This window comes from Erithacus rubecula, assembly GCF_903797595.1.
Source record: "Erithacus rubecula genome assembly, chromosome: 3".
Taxonomy (NCBI): domain Eukaryota; kingdom Metazoa; phylum Chordata; class Aves; order Passeriformes; family Muscicapidae; genus Erithacus; species Erithacus rubecula.
In genome coordinates, this window is record NC_136689.1 from 103,603,634 (window position 1) to 103,624,905 (window position 21,272).

General features: G+C 36.5%; 1 protein-coding gene across 3 annotated transcripts in view; it reads right to left on the reverse strand.

The window, feature by feature from the left end:
• The window catches only part of SS18 (SS18 subunit of BAF chromatin remodeling complex), a 43,447-nt gene that overhangs the window by 14,580 nt on the left and 7,595 nt on the right, over nt 1–21,272 (reverse strand). For all 3 annotated transcript variants that reach the window (XM_079302754.1, XM_079302756.1, XM_079302755.1), the window contains exons 4-5: nt 11,621–11,774; nt 5,241–5,462 (exon numbers count right to left, since the gene is read on the reverse strand). In XM_079302754.1, coding sequence (XP_079158880.1) covers nt 5,241–5,462; nt 11,621–11,774 — 376 coding nt within the window. The remainder of the gene's footprint in view (nt 1–5,240; nt 5,463–11,620; nt 11,775–21,272) is intronic.

Here is a 21,272-nt window from a genome sequence, read left to right on the forward strand (position 1 = left end):
TAAAGCTTACAAATCTGAGACCAGAAGTGCAGAGGATAAAAGAGCTGCAGAAAAGTTTAGTGTTTAAAAACATCTCCTTAGCATCTTCCCTTATGCTGAAACTCAGACACTGGTAGTAACAGTTATGAGAGGACAAGAATAACCACTGACATGGTTGAACCTTTTGAAGAAGCAGAGAAGTGAGGAGGCATACTCACAAATGAACTGGTGACTGTGCTGTTCTGACTGAAGACCTATGGGAATAGGTGGGTATGACCAAAAACCAGCAGAACAAGCTATTGATTCTTCAGTCTTCTAAACTACACTGGTTGTGTTGCCCAGGGGTCTATTCTTTAGGCATTTCACAATGCACACCTGCATAGATGAAGCAACTGGATATCCATACCTACAGTATCAGCAAAGCCCACCATGCCAGACCTACCATGGTCAATCTCATCATTGTGTCTACTGCTGCAAAAATAACAAAATATAGATCACTGCAGCATCCCTCAGCAAAACTTTTTTGCTGTTTTTCCATAGTTTAAAAAAAACAAAAACAACAAACAAAAAGAAAGCAGCTTGTTTTTTCAATGATGGTTTTAAGCCTTGAGAGAGCTATCTCAGGAACCTATAATGTAGGGTCAATTTAACTTTACAAACACTACAGTTCAGATGTGCTTAGTCAAATGAACCACCATCCGAAAGATGTTTTAACATCAGGAGCAGTTTAAACATTATCTCAAAAGACTTTGACGATCCAAAACTTTTGCTACTCCTAACGTATGATTCAGGCTGCAAACTGAAGACAGTAGACACTTCTCCACACTTTATTACTCCACAAACTTCTCATCTCAAAGTGAACCATAATTTCAGGTATGATTTAAAAAAAAACTAGAACACAAAATGTCATACAAAAAATTCCCTAGTTACCAGCATTGCCTTTCATGTTTTACCCCAGGGAAAGAAGATGAAAGCACAAGCTCTGTGGCAGCTGTTTATATCTTTTGTTTTTTTCATGACAAAACTACAGTGTCTTCCACAGTTGGATGTCCTACACAATGCAGCTATAGCCTGATGGTGTTTCAGAACATGAAGGAAATTTTATTTCCCTTTTAATAGACTAGATTTAAAAAAAATGAGACTGTCCTGCTTCTTCCATAACATCTTGACTACTGTAAGCAGTCAAGGTACTGAAACCTAACAGTCTCAGCTTACATGGGAGTGAACAGATGGCAAGACATTCACAAAAGGCAGTAAAACTCAGAAATCACTTTATCCTGGTCTGCCATACCCCAAATATGCTTATATTTTAGCTAACATTGGATATTCCTATCTTTACATTCCATTCTATGTGCACAACAAAAGAACCAGAAGCTGCATCTGCCTCATCTCTACTCTTTCCATATCTTCATATTTGCTCATAAGTGAAAATGGTCTGAAATTTTAATGTAATTTTTCCAAGGTTATATAAATCAAACTATCATTTAAAAATTTCAGCACCAGATTTGATAACTGGTCTCCAAATTACTGGCTCAACATGACACAGGAGCCACCTGTAAACTAGCTCCCTTCCCTTACCACAGGCAACATATAATGGTCATTCAATAAAGACTGGGAGTTTGGCAACTTTGTGTCAAGCTCTTCTAGCAAGGGAATGCAATCCCAGCAAAAGGATCTGAGAAGTAAGAAACACAGTCTGTGGGATGGCCACATATAACAAACAGAGTTTCTTATACGACCAAGCTACAATTTCTTGGTTCTTACTTGTAAGATGTATTAATTTTGCTATCAAATGTTATTCCCTGAGTGTGAAAGATTTGTTCAACATAAAAAAAAGAGGAATTTCCATGCAAGTTTCAGGTTTCAGAAAAATCATGCTTACATCTCCCCTCTGAAAAGTCAAGTACTGGCAATACTTGAAATTTTTTTTCAACCTAAGTAGCTTGCCATACACAAGAAGAAATGCACCCATAAGAACACAGCTTCTTCCAATTCATTCAGTTTCTTCTGCCTCCTATCTTTTCCAAAAAGGTAGCCAATATTCCTTGCAGATGTCCCGGGCTGCTGTATTAACTTTTCAATTATATAATCTACAGAATCATCCACTTAAAACATTTTCTGCTTTTTAAGTCCAAAAATACTATAATTCGTTTTTTAAAATGGACTGACTATATAAAATTAATCCCATGAAAACTTTGCTTCTCCTTTAAAGTATTACTCTGGATAGCAAATCAATAATGAGTAGAGAGTGGATATAGGAAGTAAATCCAGCAAACAGTTCTGTTACTATGCATTTTATTTCTTAATTAGTACTTTTTCTTTTTTTTTTCTTGCTAACACCATCTGGTTCACAAGGTGTATATACAGCAAGATGTTTTGGTAGTAAGTGCACGTAAAGAGGTTACGCTCAATCATAACCCAAGTGTTAGAGCAAGCCTTTCTGAGTGTTATGGTGGTTTTACCTATTATATAATAGTATGCTTTTTTTTTTCCCCCTAGAAGTATTAGCTTCATTCAGTACATGGTAGGTATTACTTACTGAAAAATTATTTCAGTATCTTGTTTCTTCCTAATAGTTCATGTGAGATATGATGCCTAGTCAAACATTGAAGACAGAATTATTAATTTATTCATAGGTTTTCTTATGGCACCCATAAGTAATTTGTCCAAATCTTCATAACGAATACATTTTCACAACTCTCCTGTGAAATCAGATGGTATCATAATCTTACCACCAGATTTATTCCTCTACAGATGAGGAATCCATACAGGGAAAGATTAAGGTCAAAAACATCTACTAATTTTTAACAGCCAACTTGAGATGCTAAGACCTCATCTTGCAGAATATTTAGCATTATATTTAGCTAGTGATGTTATTAACTGACAGATGTAGTAGGATCTCTCATTTTCAGTATGGATCACTCCTGTAAGACAAAGAAACAAAGCATACTTAGGGGTTCACAAATGTCTCCTGACAACAACACTGAGGTTCAGAAATTTTGGTTCACTTCTGCTTCTGAATTGTTGCACATGTGACTGGTTAAGAAATCTTAAAGTCATAATTCATTTATACTCCTTTTGTTAAACTGCACTGAGTGCATTTCCTAACAGCTCATTCTTGTTTCTTCACTTAGGTGAGAAGCCTGGAGTGGTCATGCCTGGCTGAGACCTCTGCCCAGCCAACTTGGGCTTGGCTACCTACCTCTAAATTTCTCATGGTCTCACAGATTACTCTGCTGTTCTATGCCCAGCTGTCTTGGAGTCACAAGAGAGTAAAGATATAAAAAGATTTCCTCTAATTCATCATCAAAATTCAATACACATGTAAGAACTAAGAGTAGAAAATGGAGGAAATGCACTAAGCAGACCTGATTGGGAATAATCTTAGATCAAAATAACAATCATGCCCATCTACAGACTTAAGACTTCCTCTCTCAAAGATATTTGGATGAGTATTTTCATTTAATAGCAAATAGCACTTCGCTTGCATAACAGACAACTTTCAAAGTCTTGCTGCCCTCTGCTTCTGTGAAACCTCTGCAAAAACCAGAACCAGCCTTGAACCAGACACTTGGAAAGGAAAAAGTCTCAGTCTAAAGGGTCAAAACTTGGCAGAATTAGTTACTCAATGTGAAAGCTTGCTGTGGCCCTAATGGCAATGGTACCATTGTTCTAACTAAACATTTTGCTCTTGTTCTTGAACCTATTTGGTAATACTGTTTTATTCTTTATTCCCTAAAGTCACTTCAGTGCCATTATTTGATCAGAACAAAAACCTTTTAAGTCCATTTCTGCTTCGTAATGACCAATTTTCAAGTTTGACAGAGTACTGAAAACACAACAGGGCAATATTATGAGGAAGAATAAATAGTGCTACTTTGAGACAGAATCATCTCCCAAATTTTAGGCCAGAAAATTGTTTTCCTGTGGAGTGACTTGCTAGATGGCTCTCTCACACATACTCCTACATAATTATTGCTAACTGTGCAACTAAAAAATCTGAACTGAAATGGCATAGGGTTTTTATACAGCATCTTACAACAGTCACAAAATTACTATACTATGTATTGCCCAGAATACAGAGATAACTTGCCCATTCAGAGAGACAGTCAAAATTATTCCCACTAATGATTTCCTCTGCTATGTGCCTATCTTCTTTTCTTCCGCTGATATACTTTAAGAAAAATGCTATCAACTATGTGGATTTTGAAGGCCTCAGACCTCCTACTTTCTCTAATGGTAAGAGAAGTGCAGAAACAGCTTCTCTCATCATGCCTTTCTTTTAGCCTCTCATTAAGTTAGTCTTTTGTCTGTTTTGCACCTTTCTGTAACCATCAGTATGACCTGGTCTGTCTGTACACCTCAGGAACAGATGGTATCCATATATAAAAAAGTGGAGCTTCGGTTTGTCATGTCTTCTAGCAGGTGCTATATACAGATCCAATGCAGTAACAGACCTAACAGGTAAGCTTAAAATACTGATCTGACTTGTAAAGCACCTCTATAAGAATATGCAGTACATATATACAACTTAATAATTTGGTGTGTTGTTACTCCAATGTACATTTTAATTCCACAATGTCCTCGCACTTCAACAAGGACATCAAAACACCAACGAAGATACCTTAGGTACAAAATTAGTTTTGATTTTTACTATATACACAAGGACATCTCATGAAAACAGAAGACAGTACTGGAACTGAATTTTGCTTCTCTAAGACTAAACAGACATTCCATGCATACAGCAGAAAACAAAGACTAACTACGTATAACACTTTGAGGGCTATATGACTTTAATTTTTCAATTTAACCAAGAGACTTAAAAGCAGAGATTTCTTTTATCAACTTGAATAACAGTAACGCTTAGGTAGAAGGGTAAAGTTTGAAAAAGAGTAGTTTCATCTTATAACTGATGAAAGTAGATTCATTCCCAGATTCTCACATAATACTTGAAAAAGTTCAGTGTCTGCAAATCAACAGTGTCACACATACATGGGAGAAAAGAGATGTAGAATCCTCCAAACATAGGTCAAGAATATTCACAGGGTATTCTGAGATGATCCTTCCATAAGGATGATTGAGACCATGTGTTAGGTAAATAGCCCTCAGGGTGACTGAAGTCACAACCTTAGTGCCCTTAGCACCATACTCTAACCAACTGAGCAAATCTCGGGGTACAAACACATTTAGAAAAGGAAATCTACAAGATAAGACCTCTAAAAAAATCTGCGCCCAAGATGTTTTCCTTTTACCTCACTTACCTTGGTTTGGTTGCATATTCATGTTTGGTCTGGGCCCATAGTTGCCCATTGGCTGACCCTGGCTCATTGTCATCTGATTCTGCACTGGCATGCTCTGTGATGATGGCACTGAGTGATTATAGCCACCCATGGACCCATGGCTACTTGAAGGCATATTCATGGAACTGTTTGTCATATTGAGTTGGTTAGGTCCAGGTCCTTGCATAGGCATATGGTTGGGTCCTTCAGAAAGAAAAACAGGGAAAAAAGTTGTACATTAAGCAGCATAAAAGCAAATGAAAATAGTCATCCTGAATCACAAAACTGAACAGAAGTCATTAAACACAATTACATGAAAATACTTTTAAAATACAGTTTGCATTATCACATAGTTAATCTTCTATCCATACTCTACACAAAATTAGTCTTTTTAGTACTTGCATAACACAGCCTGAATTTCATTCTGAGTGGCACAAGACCAATGTAACAGACAGCTTGGTAACTCCATCAGAGCTGTAATTGTTACAATGGCTGCAACATTTCTGTATTCAAACAACCCATGCTAGACAATTTTTTGAAACTAACAATTATTATTATTCTAAATGCAAGCAGTATTAACATGGCATAATTACATAGAATCATAGAAACATTTTGTTTGGAAAAGACTACTAAGATTGTCAAGTCCACCACTAAATGCTAATTTAGGCTAACTTTTATTCAAATGATTATACAGTTATTCATAGAAGAAAGAGGTGACAGGCACTGACTGCATGGATCACTGATATAACAGCAAAGGCTTTTACAGAAAACCTGTGAGCCAAACTGATTCTTCTACAGAGTTGTTTTAATGCCTCTGTAGATAAAAATCTAACCAAAAGTTGTTCACAAGAAGACAACTCCTGATTTTATCTCCTGAGATGGGAATGAGAACAAATCTTTGTGGTAAGATATCAACTTTTTTTCTATACTTCAATCATGACCTTTTTATAAGAATGACATGTAAATGGAAAGCATTTAGTGACCTATGTAGTAAACACATCACCTTTCTGTGCATACGTAAAAGAACAACCTTGGAAATCAGAGAAAGGTGTGAAAAAAAGGAGTAAAGAGGAAATGTTACAATGTGCTGCATCTTTTCTACTAGCAAATAAGGTGGAAAATTTCAACACAACAGAAAATCAATAATTTTGATTTCTGATGGACCTAGCATTGCAGTGATTCAGATAGTAGGAAACAATGTAGAATAAAAATTACTGAAGAATTGTTTAACATTTTTTATCATATACTATATAGCCAATATTCTGCAACTGTATTTGCATATAACTAGAGTGGGGGATGATGATTTGATTATCAGTTAACTTGTGAAGATGCAAAGGAAAAGCAACTTGTTCATACAACCATGAGCCAACAACATCTTTTCACCTTTTATTTCCCTTCTTCCTGACCACAAAGGTTGAATTTGGATTATTCTCTGAATATAATCTACTCTCAATAGTTATTTTTAAAAGTATGACATTACAATACCACCTGGGCAGTTTACTCATTACTTTAGGTAGAATAGGTGAACAGCTACTAGAACTAAAGTTAGTAAGAGGTGGGACTAGATATAATTATGACAAGTAAAAAAAGCAGATGAAATGCATGGATTATGCCCATGACAAGCACCACATGAAGACCTGATGAAAATATGTACAACCAGAGGACATGACAGACCAGGTCAACTAGAAACAAGGCAAATGTGGATATGTGAAGGTTTCACCAAGAAGATGCTTCAGGTTTTTAGTTAAGCTACAAAGTCTAAGAAGAGGAATCTAAAGGAAACTGCACTAGTAGAGCTGTAGGAAGGCACTGATTTGTTTACATATTTCCCAGTGAAAATTTTTAAAAACACACGCACACGCACACACATACACAAACACACACACTCCCCTCTGCCTTCAGAAGTAAACAGCTCCTAAGTCCCTGGCTAATGAAAAAACTGCACTAATCTACGGTAGAATGAAAGCAGAAGCAAGGACACAGCTGCACACAAGGTCACAGAGACAATACTAACTGACTGAAACAAAAAGATGCAGAAGAAAAAGATAATGATAAATGAACATGGCTACTAAAGTCAAAGTGAAGAAACACAGAATAAGTTTAAAAATATGTTTATCCTCTTGCCCTTTTTAAGACACCTCACTGAAATAAACACAAATCCACTTGGTCAAGGAAAGTGTAAAAGCTGAAAAAGATTATCAAACATGCAGTTCACCATTCCTGCAAATCAAGGTGGGCAGAGATTGCTGAAATATATAAAGGCAGGTCCACCAACAAACGGAGAAAACGTAGTTCAGTGGATAGGATTATGCCCATAAGAGTACTACAACAAATGCCCATACTGCCCCTCTTCAATTCAGCACTGCCTAATCCTGTAATAATGAGAACATGGAGACAGTTTAATTATAAAAAAGTGAGCTTGTCTCTAACCATGAGCTCAGTCATGAATGTGCTCTAAGGTGAAGTAAAGCTTCCTACTGTATTGCCAAGAAACTACTGCAGAGATGCTAGAAGACTACTTTCCTAATGAAAGGAAGGAATACAAGGGTTAGTGTCAGAAAGTTAGGGCCTGGGAGTGCTTCCGTTTTTTTCTGATTAAAGGAAGGCATTCTCAGTGACAGATTTCAGAGAATTAGGCAAGTACACAGGGGAGCAATTTTTAAAGACTGGTAATGTAAGAAGCAAAATGGGGAAGGCAAAATCATTGCAAGAGGCAACTTGAAAAAATAAAAAAAACTTCTCTAAAAGGCTGGTTTACACTTCATGTTTCAGGTAGCACTAAAACAGTAGAAAGCAATCATAAGAGGAGCTGCCATATGAAATGCGATGTGTTTTTTGTATTTTCTGTGGTCAAAATCTGGGGGGTTTTAGAGAGAAGCTAGAAAACAGACAGAAAAAGTTAAGACCACAGGATCAAAAACCTTGCAAATGAAAAATAATAATACCACACTTTACATATAAATTTTTTTCAGTTTGTCAAAACACTTCATGGAGTTCCCTTGCATATAAAGACAAAAAAAATTTATCTTCTTTTTTTATATGGATAAATGAAATAGGAAGAAGAGAATATGAATGAACTGTGAGTGAATTAATAAGGTATGAAGTATGTATCTCCACTTTAAAATAACTGCTTTAAATGCTGTACTTAGATATATATATAGTTATAATTAGATTTGTGTTATAAAGAAGTTAGCAGAGTAACTATCTATCCTGAGTATAAACAGAAGCACTTTTTCCTCTTAACCATCTCTGCACAGCACCTTACCTCCAAGAAGCTGTAATCCAAACTAAATAGATTTGAGACTACATTTGCAGACAGGAAGAATATTCTGAGAGAACTTGTTTGGAACACACAAACACCTGTTTGCATAGAAATGCTATTTCCCAGTTTACCATTTCCACTAAAACACTCCAAACCACACACCACTTTGCTTGCTCCCCTGTATCCCCTTTCCTGTGCTGGGCTGGAGAAGAGAACCAAAGGCACAAACAACAAAGATTACAAGTTGAGATAAGAACAATTTACTGGAAAAGCAATGAAACAAGAAAAAGTACAGTAACAGCAACAGTATTAACTACAGTGTACAAGATGCAAAGGATTCACAGGCAATTGCTCACCACCCAGAACCCCCAACAATATCCTGCAGGTCAGAATAAGCTCCAGCTCTACTGCCTTCTCCTGGCTACTGCAAAAACTAACCTTGTTCTGGCTGGAACCAAGACAACTTGTTATTCAGGAAGGTCACCTACCAGTACCACAACAAATGTCAGAGACCCCTACAGCTAGTCTTACATTTCAACTTTTTACATGGGAGAAAACAACCTCAAGGTATCAGGAAGACAACTTGCCTCTAGCACATCTTAGTTCATCATCTTTCAAATCCAGATCACCCTCACTTTCCATCACATAAACTCAGTCAAAGTAACTCTCCAGACAGCATTTTTTTTCAGCTAAAAACCACAACCTGTCACAGGTACAGATAACACTCAAGTCTATCACCAGCTGAAGAAGGTTTGTCATGACTGGCAAGAAAACACAGACGCAGATTTGTCAGGGGATGCAATTAAGGACCTCAGCAGCACTTCAGGTTCTGTATTAACCAGGACACAGGTACAAGAAAAATCATCCTTTGCCCTACAGGAAAGGGACAGATCTATAGCAGAACTTTAAAATTACTCATGGCCTGATGATCACCAGGCAGTTCTTCTAATCCTCTCATCAACCTTTCTCTTCTGGCCATACTCAGGTCTGTGGAAGCCCCTGCTCAGGTAATACCTGAAATCCTTAGTTGGCATTTTTAAGAGCCTGCATTTTATTTTTTCCAGGCTGGTCAACTGATGCCAGACTTGGATTCTCTCAGTTTAAGATTAATGACTTTACTCCTTTTATCAGATCATCTCTACAGATATTTAAGATTTTGTATCTGGTTTTCAGAGTAAGTGCCCTAAAACCAGAAAGCAAATGCATACACTGCAGAAATTATTAGAAATACATCTCTGTGAAATAAAGAAAGGTTCACAAGCAGGTAAACTAACACACACTTGAAAAGATATGTATAATTCAGCTTAACAAGATGATTCTGTTTCCCTTTTTCCAATGCCTACCTGTGAAAGGATTTTAGCATGCCTTTCTGATATTAAGAGATGCCCTCATCCTAAGCTGTTTATCTTTACATCCTTAGAGAAAATTTCAAACAGAGAAGGAGAGAACAGACATTCAAGAAAGAGAGTATGTTGGAGGAAAGGCTAAATTAAAGCTTAGTTGGAAACTGTATTTAAGTATCTGTCTAGGTGAATACCAAAACAAAGCTATTTACCTTTCACATATTTTCCTAAGAGCTCTTTTCTTATTCTATCTAATTACAAAATATGTATGTTTAAGGAGTGACTTTTCTCCCCCGTGGCTCTGCAGTGAAATCATTACGCTCACAATTGTGACTTAGTAATCCTTCTCCTTGGAAAAGATCACTACAATAACAATAATATGATTACACTTGAGGGTCAAAGAGACTGATTTTTGAGAGGCAACACTACTCTCCATGGGAACTGATGGATTTTAGATGGATAAAGGACACCATAATCAGAATACCTCTGCCCTACTTAGGGAGCAGCATATATATTGCTCTTTACACTTCCAAATGCAGACCATGACCAACATGTATGATGAAACTAACTTCTCTAGATCTTTCATTGCACTTCTTGCACATGGCCTCTGGAGGCTATTCAAGCTGCTCTTTCACAAAAAATGCAATTATCAAGTCCATTTTATCAAGATCTGCACAGAAATTAGAGACTACAGCACTTGTCATATTTTTTGTTTTGTATTAAGTTTTGTATAGTTATTACTGTATTTGCTGTCAGGAAGGTTATCCTCGGCACCAGTGAGAGTTGAATTTTCAAAGATCCTTTGACAGTAGCTCCCTTTCTTGAAAGTATCAATACCTTGAGGAGCTTTTGTAAGAAAAGTTCCTCCATAACCAAAAAAAAAAAAAAAAAAAAAAAAAAAAAGAAGGGATCCTGAACAAAAGCAATCCTGGGAATGCAATTTTAAGCCGAAAGCCATTTCACATGAAATAGACAGTATGATTTTACAAGTGGAAATTCAGGAAAATAGCCTCTATATAAAGAAGTATGCTCTTCCATTGCCTACTCTACTCTGATCTGACTACTAAAGGGAATAGTTACCCAGAAGCCAGTATTGGTAGGTACAGTATGGAATTTTATCATCCTCTTTCTCTGCTTTCTTTTTGTCTTCCCAAGTACTTTTCTTTTTATTATGAAACAGGATGGCATAGAAACTGCCTTAAAATTTACACCTAGAACAATAATCTGGAGGACATTTCTTTACAAATCCCTTACAATCCCTTACATCTTCAATAATAAAGAACACAGAAGATTAGTGGAAGCTGTATAAAAGCAATCCTTTTTTCTTTTAAACATTTACCCAAATCAGAAACAACCTCTTTCATATGTGTCTATTTTATTATTATCTAATTATTTAGCTACAATGATTTCACATTATCTTTTTATGGAAGGATTTGTGTTCGCTCAGCCACAGGCCAATACCTTTCCTCAGTAAGCCCTCTAAAGCCAGCTGTACTGCATGGTTTCAAACAGACTAAATTTAGCCAGTTCTGTTCATCAGAGGAATGCTGTGTGTCAGCTACATCAAAGCCCAAGGGCAGCCTGATAAACACTGAATACAGGTCACGTAGCTCTGTAGCTAACAAACTCTAAGAGAGCTTGTACTCGGGGGCATTCAAAGCAGTTTTGTCATCAACAATCTAGTATCCCTTGAGCCCCCATGTCGTTTCAGTTGCCAGGCAACGCTGGTGTTAATGTCTTAGAGGAGAAAAACTTACCAGGCATCTGGCCGTTCATCTGGTTCTGCATGTGTGGTGCAGGAGGGCCCCCACCTACCATACCATCTGAAGACATGTTGTGCGAGCGCGGCGGTGGGGGAGGGCCGCTCTGACTCATCCCGCCCGGACCCATAGGCATATTCTGTGTGGGTGGCTGAAAGGAGACACTTTAGTCAAACACCAGAAGCAGTTAGTCTGACAAATGTATTATATGTACATATGGTACAGTACTTGCCTATATTGTTCAACGGCGTATGAAAGAAAGCGCTGAAACGCATTTCTTTCTCTATCTGATATGGTTAACTCCTCCCAACATTAATTCTGGCAAAACGTTTAACATTTTAATCAATTTTACATGAAGTATTACATGCAGACAACTCCACAGCACCTTTGAGCAACATTTTAAAATAAAAAAGAACACAAATCAATGCCTCATTAAAAAATTACATCTGAACAGTTTATGACTGCTGAAGTCACTCCCTCACACACACACAAAAGCTTTCATTCAACAGAAAAATAAGTCTTCACTGTAATTCTCTCACATCAACAATTTGTTGCTGTTAACAGACCTTGCACCGGGACAAAACAGGTACAACATGAGATTAAAGCCTCTGAATGTTTATAGACCAGCAAAAAACTTTCACCTGGGTGTGGTAAAATGCAAGCGATCTCTTCCCCACTCTCCCCCAGAGCGATGAAGGCCTAGTTCATAATTCTGTGCCAAACACCCCCTACAGACTGGAAGCACATTAGTGCTGGCCTCCAAAGGTCCAGAGACAGCTGCCTAGAAAGGATGTTTTTGGCAAATTTCCTAATGAAATTGTGAGGAAAATAACTGAATAACCTTGAGAGTTCAGAGAGGGAGAGAAAGAAAAACAATAAATACAAGGGGGAATTTACTGGTAGGTTCTACTCATGGCAATGTAAGGAGACACAGACACTGCTAGTAGCCAGCTTTGTTTTCCTACTAAAAACACCTGTGAGACTCCACCATCCTCCTCACATACCTTAGCCAAGCACTTTCAGGGGAGCAAAAACCATCTCAGTGAGAGCAAATTCCTGGCTCTCTGGCTTTTGAGGACTCTGTCTACAGGTTATAACTATTCATGAAAAACCCTCCCCATGAGACAACCCCGTGTGTGTTTTTCAACATGTCTCCTCACAGACAAAACCAAGGAGGTGAACCCTAAACTCCTATCCAGCCCAGTCCCTGCTTATGCCTACACTATTCATGAGGTTCATAAAGACAAAATAAAACACAGTAGTAAAGAGTAAGGTTTTTCCAGCAAGTCTATGTTGGACGTGGTAACAGCAGGGTAACAAAGACACACAGACATATTCACTTGCCAGGGGAGGGAACAGTAGTAATTTATTGTCTCACCATTTCTTCAAATACCTCAAGCAGGTACTATTTTCCCTGCAGTACTTTTAAGTGAAGGTTTGGTTTTTTCCATGATGAAGAGAACGACATTCTACAAGAAAGTTCCTTCCTCAGCCTATGGCAGAAGTGACAGAAGGTGAAGAAGGTAAGAGTGAAGGACAGCTCTACCCTCTGAACACTGTGACTGACATGCTGCTCCATTTTGATTGTTCTTCCTCCACTAGTGAGCAACCAAGGCAAGTCTGCTTCACCTCAGTTAAGTCTTCCATCCCTTCACCTGAAAACTCACTACCATCCTAATTCTGCATCTAACAGAATCTAACAAATTATCTAAAACTAATACACATAGAAACAAACAAAGAAAGAAAACAAACAGATCATTTTCACTTTCATTTGGAAAGTATGTTTCAGGAATACTAGCAAAACCAACACACTTGGTAACCTCCACATGAACAATGAGAGCTCAGAATCTGCCCCGCATCAGCCTCAGAGCAGTCCCATGCCAGCAAACTGAGAGCAAAGTCAAAAATCATCCAAGTTGAAATAGTTTTAGAATTAAAATTAACTTCTTCAATTCCAAGCATAAAAAATCAGAAAGTCCAATGAAGTACTAAAGAAGATTAGCTCATACCTAGGTTTTAGCTATCCCTGTGTATACTATTTTACAAACTTGGGCATGCCCTTATCTGTGGAAAGATGGACAAAAAAGCTCCAAGGATTATTTAGACAAAACGATACATATTCCAACTCTACTTAGTCTTAGAGAACAAAAAAGTGTTTAAGGACTTTAGAGACAAAAACATTCAAGAAGCTTCATAAACCACATGGAATTAAGAAAATTGACAGAGCAACTAAAAACACTCAAAAAGGTAGCACGCAGCAGGCGCTTCTGGATATGGAAACAGCCCAAAGACCTGTGCGAATCCATATCAGAGTCTTGAAAATAATGCAAGAAAAAGGTCCAAGCTGCTAAAAAATTCCATCTTCCATTAAAAGAAACTACTCTATCATATGACTAGAAGGCAAACAAGCACTGTACCTCTATTTATAAAAAAAGCAGTAGGACCAATTCTAGGAATTATGGACCTGTGAGCCTTGTTCTCAGAGCTACAGGTAAAATTATGAAAATAATTAAATATCATAAAATTCCAAGGGTGATAAGGCTGAGTTAGTAAAGTGTCAATATAGTTAAGTCAAACATTTCCAATTTACTAGAAATTTTTAAAAACATAAATTAAAACACCTAACTGCATAATTTACAAAAAATTCGTAACACAAGTTTTTGACAAAGCCTTTTGGATCAATATATTGTCCAGTGGCACTGATCAGAAACTGCCCAAAGGGAAGTTCATGAAGTTCAAACAGTAAAGGAACATACAGAGCTCTCCTGAAAATATTTTAGCAAATGTAAACGTGTGAAGCTACAGCAACACTAATGAAAATATGAAAGAAAGAATAAGTAGAAAGTGTCAAATGATGTGAATAAATATATGGCAATTACACTGAACTGTAAACCACTTTCTTTAGAAAGAGGAAGCTCCTATTGCCATTAATCCAGAAAAAAAACTAACAAACAAAAAAGAATTGACCACAATCCAGACAGTTCGCTGGGGGAAAAAACCCAAACCAAATCAAAAAACCCAACAAAAGGAACAGAAAATTCAAAACCTCATAAAATCTATTCATAATACCTATGGTCACTTTCTGATTATCTTTAGTAATATCCAAAGTGAGTTAGAATATTAAAGAAAAAAAATGCCAATGTATTTGATACCATAATACACATTCAATTCAGGCAAAGTAATCTCAAAAAGATACTGCAAAAATAGGATTCTAAAGAGACACAATCAGTGATTAAAAACTTTGAATGCTTATACCTGAAACAGCAAAAAGGACAGATTTTTTTTTTTTTTGCATATAAAGGAATAAAATGTAAGAGGATATGACAGAAATACAATTGAATGTATGATACATACAAAAAGTAGATCATCCAATTTATGGCTTAACAAGAAAGAAAACCTCAGGAGAATAGTCAGTAAATTGAGGAATAACACTAAACATACAAGACACCCCATAAATCACATAAACCTGAGGTATTCATCAACACAGTACACTAGAACTAAGTTTAAATAAGATTAAGAGATAATTACACATACATATATGCAATAGAAACAGCTATATAGGATATTATAAAGGATATTTTAAAACAATATTACAAGCCTTTTTGTCAGATCATAAACCAATCACTACCTGATAGCAATTAAAATGAAATGTCTCCTGCAGATATAATTATTCCCCAGTGAAATTCCTCCAGAGTATTTTTCTAGTGGATGCAGACAGAAGAAAACAAGAAAAAATTGTTTTTAAATGGCAACTTCCCGATTTCTATTGGACTTTATCCAGACTTTTACAGATAACTTCTTTAAATTAACTTTAATTTAAAAAGCCTGCAACAGCAAAAAAACACCCCCACCCAGCTACATAAACTAGATTATTTAACCTTTTTTGTTCTTTACAGAAGTTAAGAAAATTTACTATCCCCAGGAACATGCAAAACATATAGAAAAGACTTTATAAAATGCAAAATGATCACACAGTATTCAAAAGAAACAACCCACCCTTTATGAAAAAGCTTTCAAATGAAACCCAAAATGAACCCTAGCCATTAAGCCTATATATGAAGGGTAAAATTATATCCAAACATAGTTAGGTAAACAGAACCAAAGGAAAGGCTACTTCTCTTATTCTGCTGGATGTGTGACAAAAATCACTGCTGGTTTTATTCCAATTATGTAATAGAAAATACGTATTTCACTATCAGTAAAAAATAAATTAAAGACTTAGAAAATGTTAGATATGGGTTCACTTGCTAAACACTAACTTCTGGCTCATTTCCCCAAACACACAGATTACACATATAGCCGCTAAGAGCATTTAAAATTTATCAGAGCATGAAAAAAAATAATTATAAGCTATTTAGTGAAACTCTGGAAATCTGAACTGGAAAAAGACTGAAATTGACCCAACAGTTATGACAAGAAAAAGAGACAAGAAAAAAAAAATTAAATTTTAACTGACAACCTCCAGGAAACAAAATCTACTGAATCCAACAGCTATTTGAAAGCATGCATTAAAGACAACAGCTATACTGCATTTTTAGAGGATTTTCTTTTAAATGATAAAATAGATCAAATTTAAGACCCAACAATAAAATCTCCTAGGATGGAAATGTGCACCTGAAGATGATAAGATATTTCTAACCACCACCAACAGGTTCAAAGATTTGTTTATGGAACATCTATTTTTATAAATACTGAGGTTGAATACCAGGTCAGTCAGGGGAAAAAAAAAAAAGAAGAAAAAAGAAAAAAACCAGGAAATACTATTAAGCACATTAAAACACAATATTGCTGATACATACAACTAATTATAGATATTTAAACACTATCAAAAGTACAGTTTTCTTGAAATTCTATCAGAATAACAATGAAAAGCTACAGGAAATGCAAACATGAACAGCCTTTTTTTTCTTTCCAAGAGAAGCCCTAGCTCAGGATTTAATCAACCACCTTTGTTTTGAATTCTCAAATACCTTTCTGCAAAGCAAAACACCCCTTCCCAGGGGGTACTCTGCCCTGCTCATATCCCATTGCTAATATCACAGGACCTGTCCCAGTCTCAGAGAGTTGTACTCTGTTGATAGATGCTGACGGCACCTGTGGAATACTTACTGAGGTGTCAGACTGGGAAATAAGATTGCAAAGGAGTAGGGGTTTGAAATTTGAAAGAGTAGAGATTTCATTGGGTTACAGCTTTTCTTCTGCATGGTACAGGGTATTCTAGTACTGAGTATCTTAAATGAAAAAATATACACCCTGTATCAATTCTCAGTTAGTGTAGTATTCGGGGGTAGGAAGGATTTCTACAGGAAAAGCATTTACGATCATGTCTAAATAGTGAAGTTAATTATAAATGTAATTTGTGCCTTTGCTGTTGGATTACCTGTTGTGATGCTCAGAGTAAAGAATTCTAAATTTAGAATGACAACCAGTTTAAACATCTTGATTTACATCAGTATTTTCAAAAATCAGAGAAAATTTTACTTAATATTTGAACAAATGTTAAAATAGTGCATAATGTAATACTTAAACGTTCTGTTTAAAGAAGAAATTGGAATCTTTGTTTCAAATTGTATATGTCACTGCATAAAATTATTTCATTGTCCCAATATTCTTTAACAAACAAAATTTAACCCTAAAATATCTGATGTCCTCTTAGCAACAGCTACACCAATACTTAAAAAAATAATCTCCCCAAAAATTCTTTGAGGGGCTTTAGGAGAACAAAAAATTATTTTAATCAGAAATTAAAAACTGTATGAATTCATATGGGTTTATTATAAGTGATCATGAATAAGTTAACTGTGGATGCTAATTCAGGGATCACTGAATTATAGGAACTAGACAACTTCTGAGGTGTTCTATAACTCCCCCATAAAATGCAGCTCCTGTCTCTCCTCAGAATCTTTGTGCTCCATGGTCCTTGCCTCTTTTGCTTTTAAGATGGTTTAATGTTTGGTCTGATATTTGCAGGTTTTGATTGCATTTAGTAGCCCAAGAGGAAAAAAGAATGTCTATTCTAGCTAAAAGGCTTTATGTACACTCAACTTAAGCAGAAAGAATCCCACAGAACCCTCACAGCAAGGCGTTTAGGAAAGAGCAAAACCATACAGACCCTGCACCTACATTACCAGACTGCTTGGTACAGCTCTTAGGAAACTGCCTACAGTTGAAAAGGTATTTATTGTGCAGATACTGCACTACAGAGAGGCAAATCACATCTTTGAGTATGAAAGAATTACACTTTAGAGCATACTCCTCATTCAAACTGCCAGTGATTTTTACTGATTTCTAAATCAGCCACAGAAGTTCATAGGCAATAGAAGTAGTTTTTTGTGTACAGTGCACTAGCTCCCCATGTGGACACACCTGATTAACAATACATGCAAAGTAGCTTACAAAACTCAGAGCAACCCTCTGCTTTAAAGTGGCAGCTAGTGGGGTCTGAATTCACTCCTAATGTCTATCAACTTGAATGCCTGTATTAATTTTTTTCTTAGTGCAGTTGCTGGGTTAAGAAGCTCTCTCCAGTGACTCTCCATTTCCAACAACATCCTTTCAGTTGTGCCAACACAGCCATCTTTCTCTCTTTTATAACATCTTAAGAAACTATTATGTTTTTTTCAAAACTACTTAACATTTAATCAAAGCAATTATTCTTCAAAATCCAAGCTCCAGTAATGACTAATACCTCCCTTGCCTCTTGACAGGAAACATTCAACCTTCCTTTTGCTCTGTTCTCTATTAATTCAGTCTACAAATAGTTGAACTTGAACTGGACATGGACTTGTGTTCTGAAAGGCTAATGAAGAATTATGCACCATACTGCACATACCAGAAATAGGTTTTCTGCTATGATGCTACCTGTCCTGATTTCTGCTGGGATAGAGTTGATTTTCTTCTTAGTAACCAGTGCAGCACTGGGTTTTGGATCCAGTAGAACAATGCTGATAATACACTGATGCTTTAGTTGCTGCTAAGCAGTGCTTACTCTTAGGACAAAGATTTTTTGGTATCCCAGGCTCTGCCAGCAAGGTGTGCAAGAAGCCAGCAGGGAGCATGGCCAGGACAGCAGACCCACAGTGGCCAAAGGGTTAATCCACACCACAGGGCATTAGACTCAGGCTGGGCACTGGTCTGTGGTTTTACTGCCTCATTCTTAATTGTAATTATAATCTTACTGTAGTATTTCATTTCAATTATTAAACTGTTCTTAACTTAACCCATAGGTTTCACCTTTTTTTCTGATTCTCCTGCCCAGCCCACTGGAAGGGGAAGGAAGGTGTGAGGGGTGACCAAACAGCTGCATGGTACTTAGCTGCCAGCTGGGTTGATAGTTGAAAGCTATCAAACTTTCCCAGGCATTTGGTACAGAACTGGACAAGAATCTCATTAATTTAGGATTCTTTTCATCATCAGTAACAGAAGTTTTATTTCAAAATTTTATTTTGAAGTGTGAAAACATGCCACCTTGCTTTTTTCAAGAAAAACCAAGTCAAGGTAACTCAATTAACATATATTTTAGACAAATATATAACCTTTTTGAGAGTGCACTGCTCAGTTCTTAAGCCCCCAATTTTTTCTACAAGCACATCACAACTACATTAAAACCATAGACTGAACATTACGCCTTTGAAAAATAAAGTGTTCAAATTTATGTTTTCACTGTTTGAGTGAAACCATGCTTATATTGAAGATTCCTATTTAGCCTGCAGAGCCTCACAACTCAGAACATTAAACATCATTAATAACACTTCATGAAAGCTTGTTTCAAGTTAATTTTTGGAAGCATTTTATTATTTTGTGTACTGGCAGTGGCTGTCTTCTGGGTTTTTTTTTTTCTATTAGTTTGGTTTGTTGTGGTATGGGTTTTTCCTATCTCTTGAAGCAGTTGCCTTGGAAGTAACCAGCATTTCAGTGCTTGTTGTTATTAGGTGTTTATAAAAAGCAACCATTATCTTATAGAGAAACATTTTGTAACTAAAGTGGCATGGACTTCTCCCTAATCTGTGTGACAAATGTGGGAACAGCACAAAATAAAGGATTTCACAAGCCCTACAAAAAGCTTTATTTTTGAAAGAAATAACTCAAGAAAAAAAATAATCTTTTCCCTTTTTTGTTTTTTTTTTGTAACTAGAAAGTTGATTAATAACTTTTCCAATATTATGAAATTTAGAAAAACTATTTAATGCAATATCCAGATTCTTCTACAACTTGGACACAGTAAGCTTTCTTGGAAGTCATTACACCTACAGACTGTAAGTTAGTACTGGAAGAAACTGGCACTTTCAACATAAAAGAAAGCTCTATGTTACACAAGTGAGTAATAATCAGAAGCACGTATTTTCAACACCTCCCTGAAAGACACACTGAAATCCCATGCTCTGCATGCTGACAGAATGTAAGTAAGGAAAACGGAAAAAAAATCACTTCCTAAACTAAGAAAAAACAAAACAAAACAAACAAACAAAAAAACCAAAACAAAACAAAACAAAAAAAAAAACCAAAACAACACACCAACAAAAATCTACCACCAAAAAACCCCAAAAAACCCACTAGCAAAAACCCACACAAAAATGTTCCCAAATAATTCCTGCAGACCTCAATATCTTCCTATTATAAAACGGAAAGTTTCCCACTGCACACAAAATAAAATTATGATCATGGGTTGTTTCCTTAAAAATATCTGGCAAAATGAAGACATATAAGAGAGGGAAAATGTCCAAGTAGAAAAGCTGAGGGTTTTTTATTCAGTAGTCTTCAGTGACTTTTTAGGGGCACTAAACACTTCAGAAAACAAAAAAAATATAACTCAAGGAGGATAAGATGCTTGTTCTGCAGTTTGAAATTTCATGTGTTTAGAAACACACACACACAATACCTCACCACCACTTCAGTTGCATCTTTGCTCTCTATGGTTCAAGGACATCAATATCCTGCTGTAGCCTCTCTCAAAAGCAGCACCAGTGAAAAATCACAAGAAAGCAAGTGTTGTGCTCCTCATGGTGCAAAAGCCTTTTCTGGGAAGGTAGCTTATCAAATAAAGTGATGGTAAAGAGACTCTTGACTGTGATCCAAGTACCTGCCACAACTCAGAAAGAGAGAACAAAAAGTTGCATCAGCTTCACACATGAACTTAGTCACTGCTCTTATCCAGCTGGGAAGACACCACATAACAGCCCTGTTCTTAATAACTCTGCTGTTCACACAGCTGAGAGAAGACTGGTTGAGTCAAGAACCTTGCACTTTGTCTTTCAATGTGAAAGAAAGTGTCTTACTCCAAAAGTAATAATTTAGTACTCTAGCAGGCATACAAGACCACAGGAGCTTTGTTATGACACTGGATTTTCAAAGTTTTCCTAGTTCCCTTCACCCAGATCCTGCAGTGCTTGCTTCACTTGTTCTACCTTTTCACACTTCAAGGTCCCAGTTATATAAACACTTCTCTGCACGGCACCATTGGGTCACTACACTTTTTGCTCCTAAGGCAATACCAGTTTCAGAAATTACATCAGTCATTTTGTTAGAACAGTGAATTCTGAAAGACAAGGGAAAAGGCACAACAGCCAACTACAAGCATTTTTCCTAAAAATATAAGCATTAGGTGTGAGGAATATTGCTAGAGGACAAAATTAAATTCTCATAAGGTTAG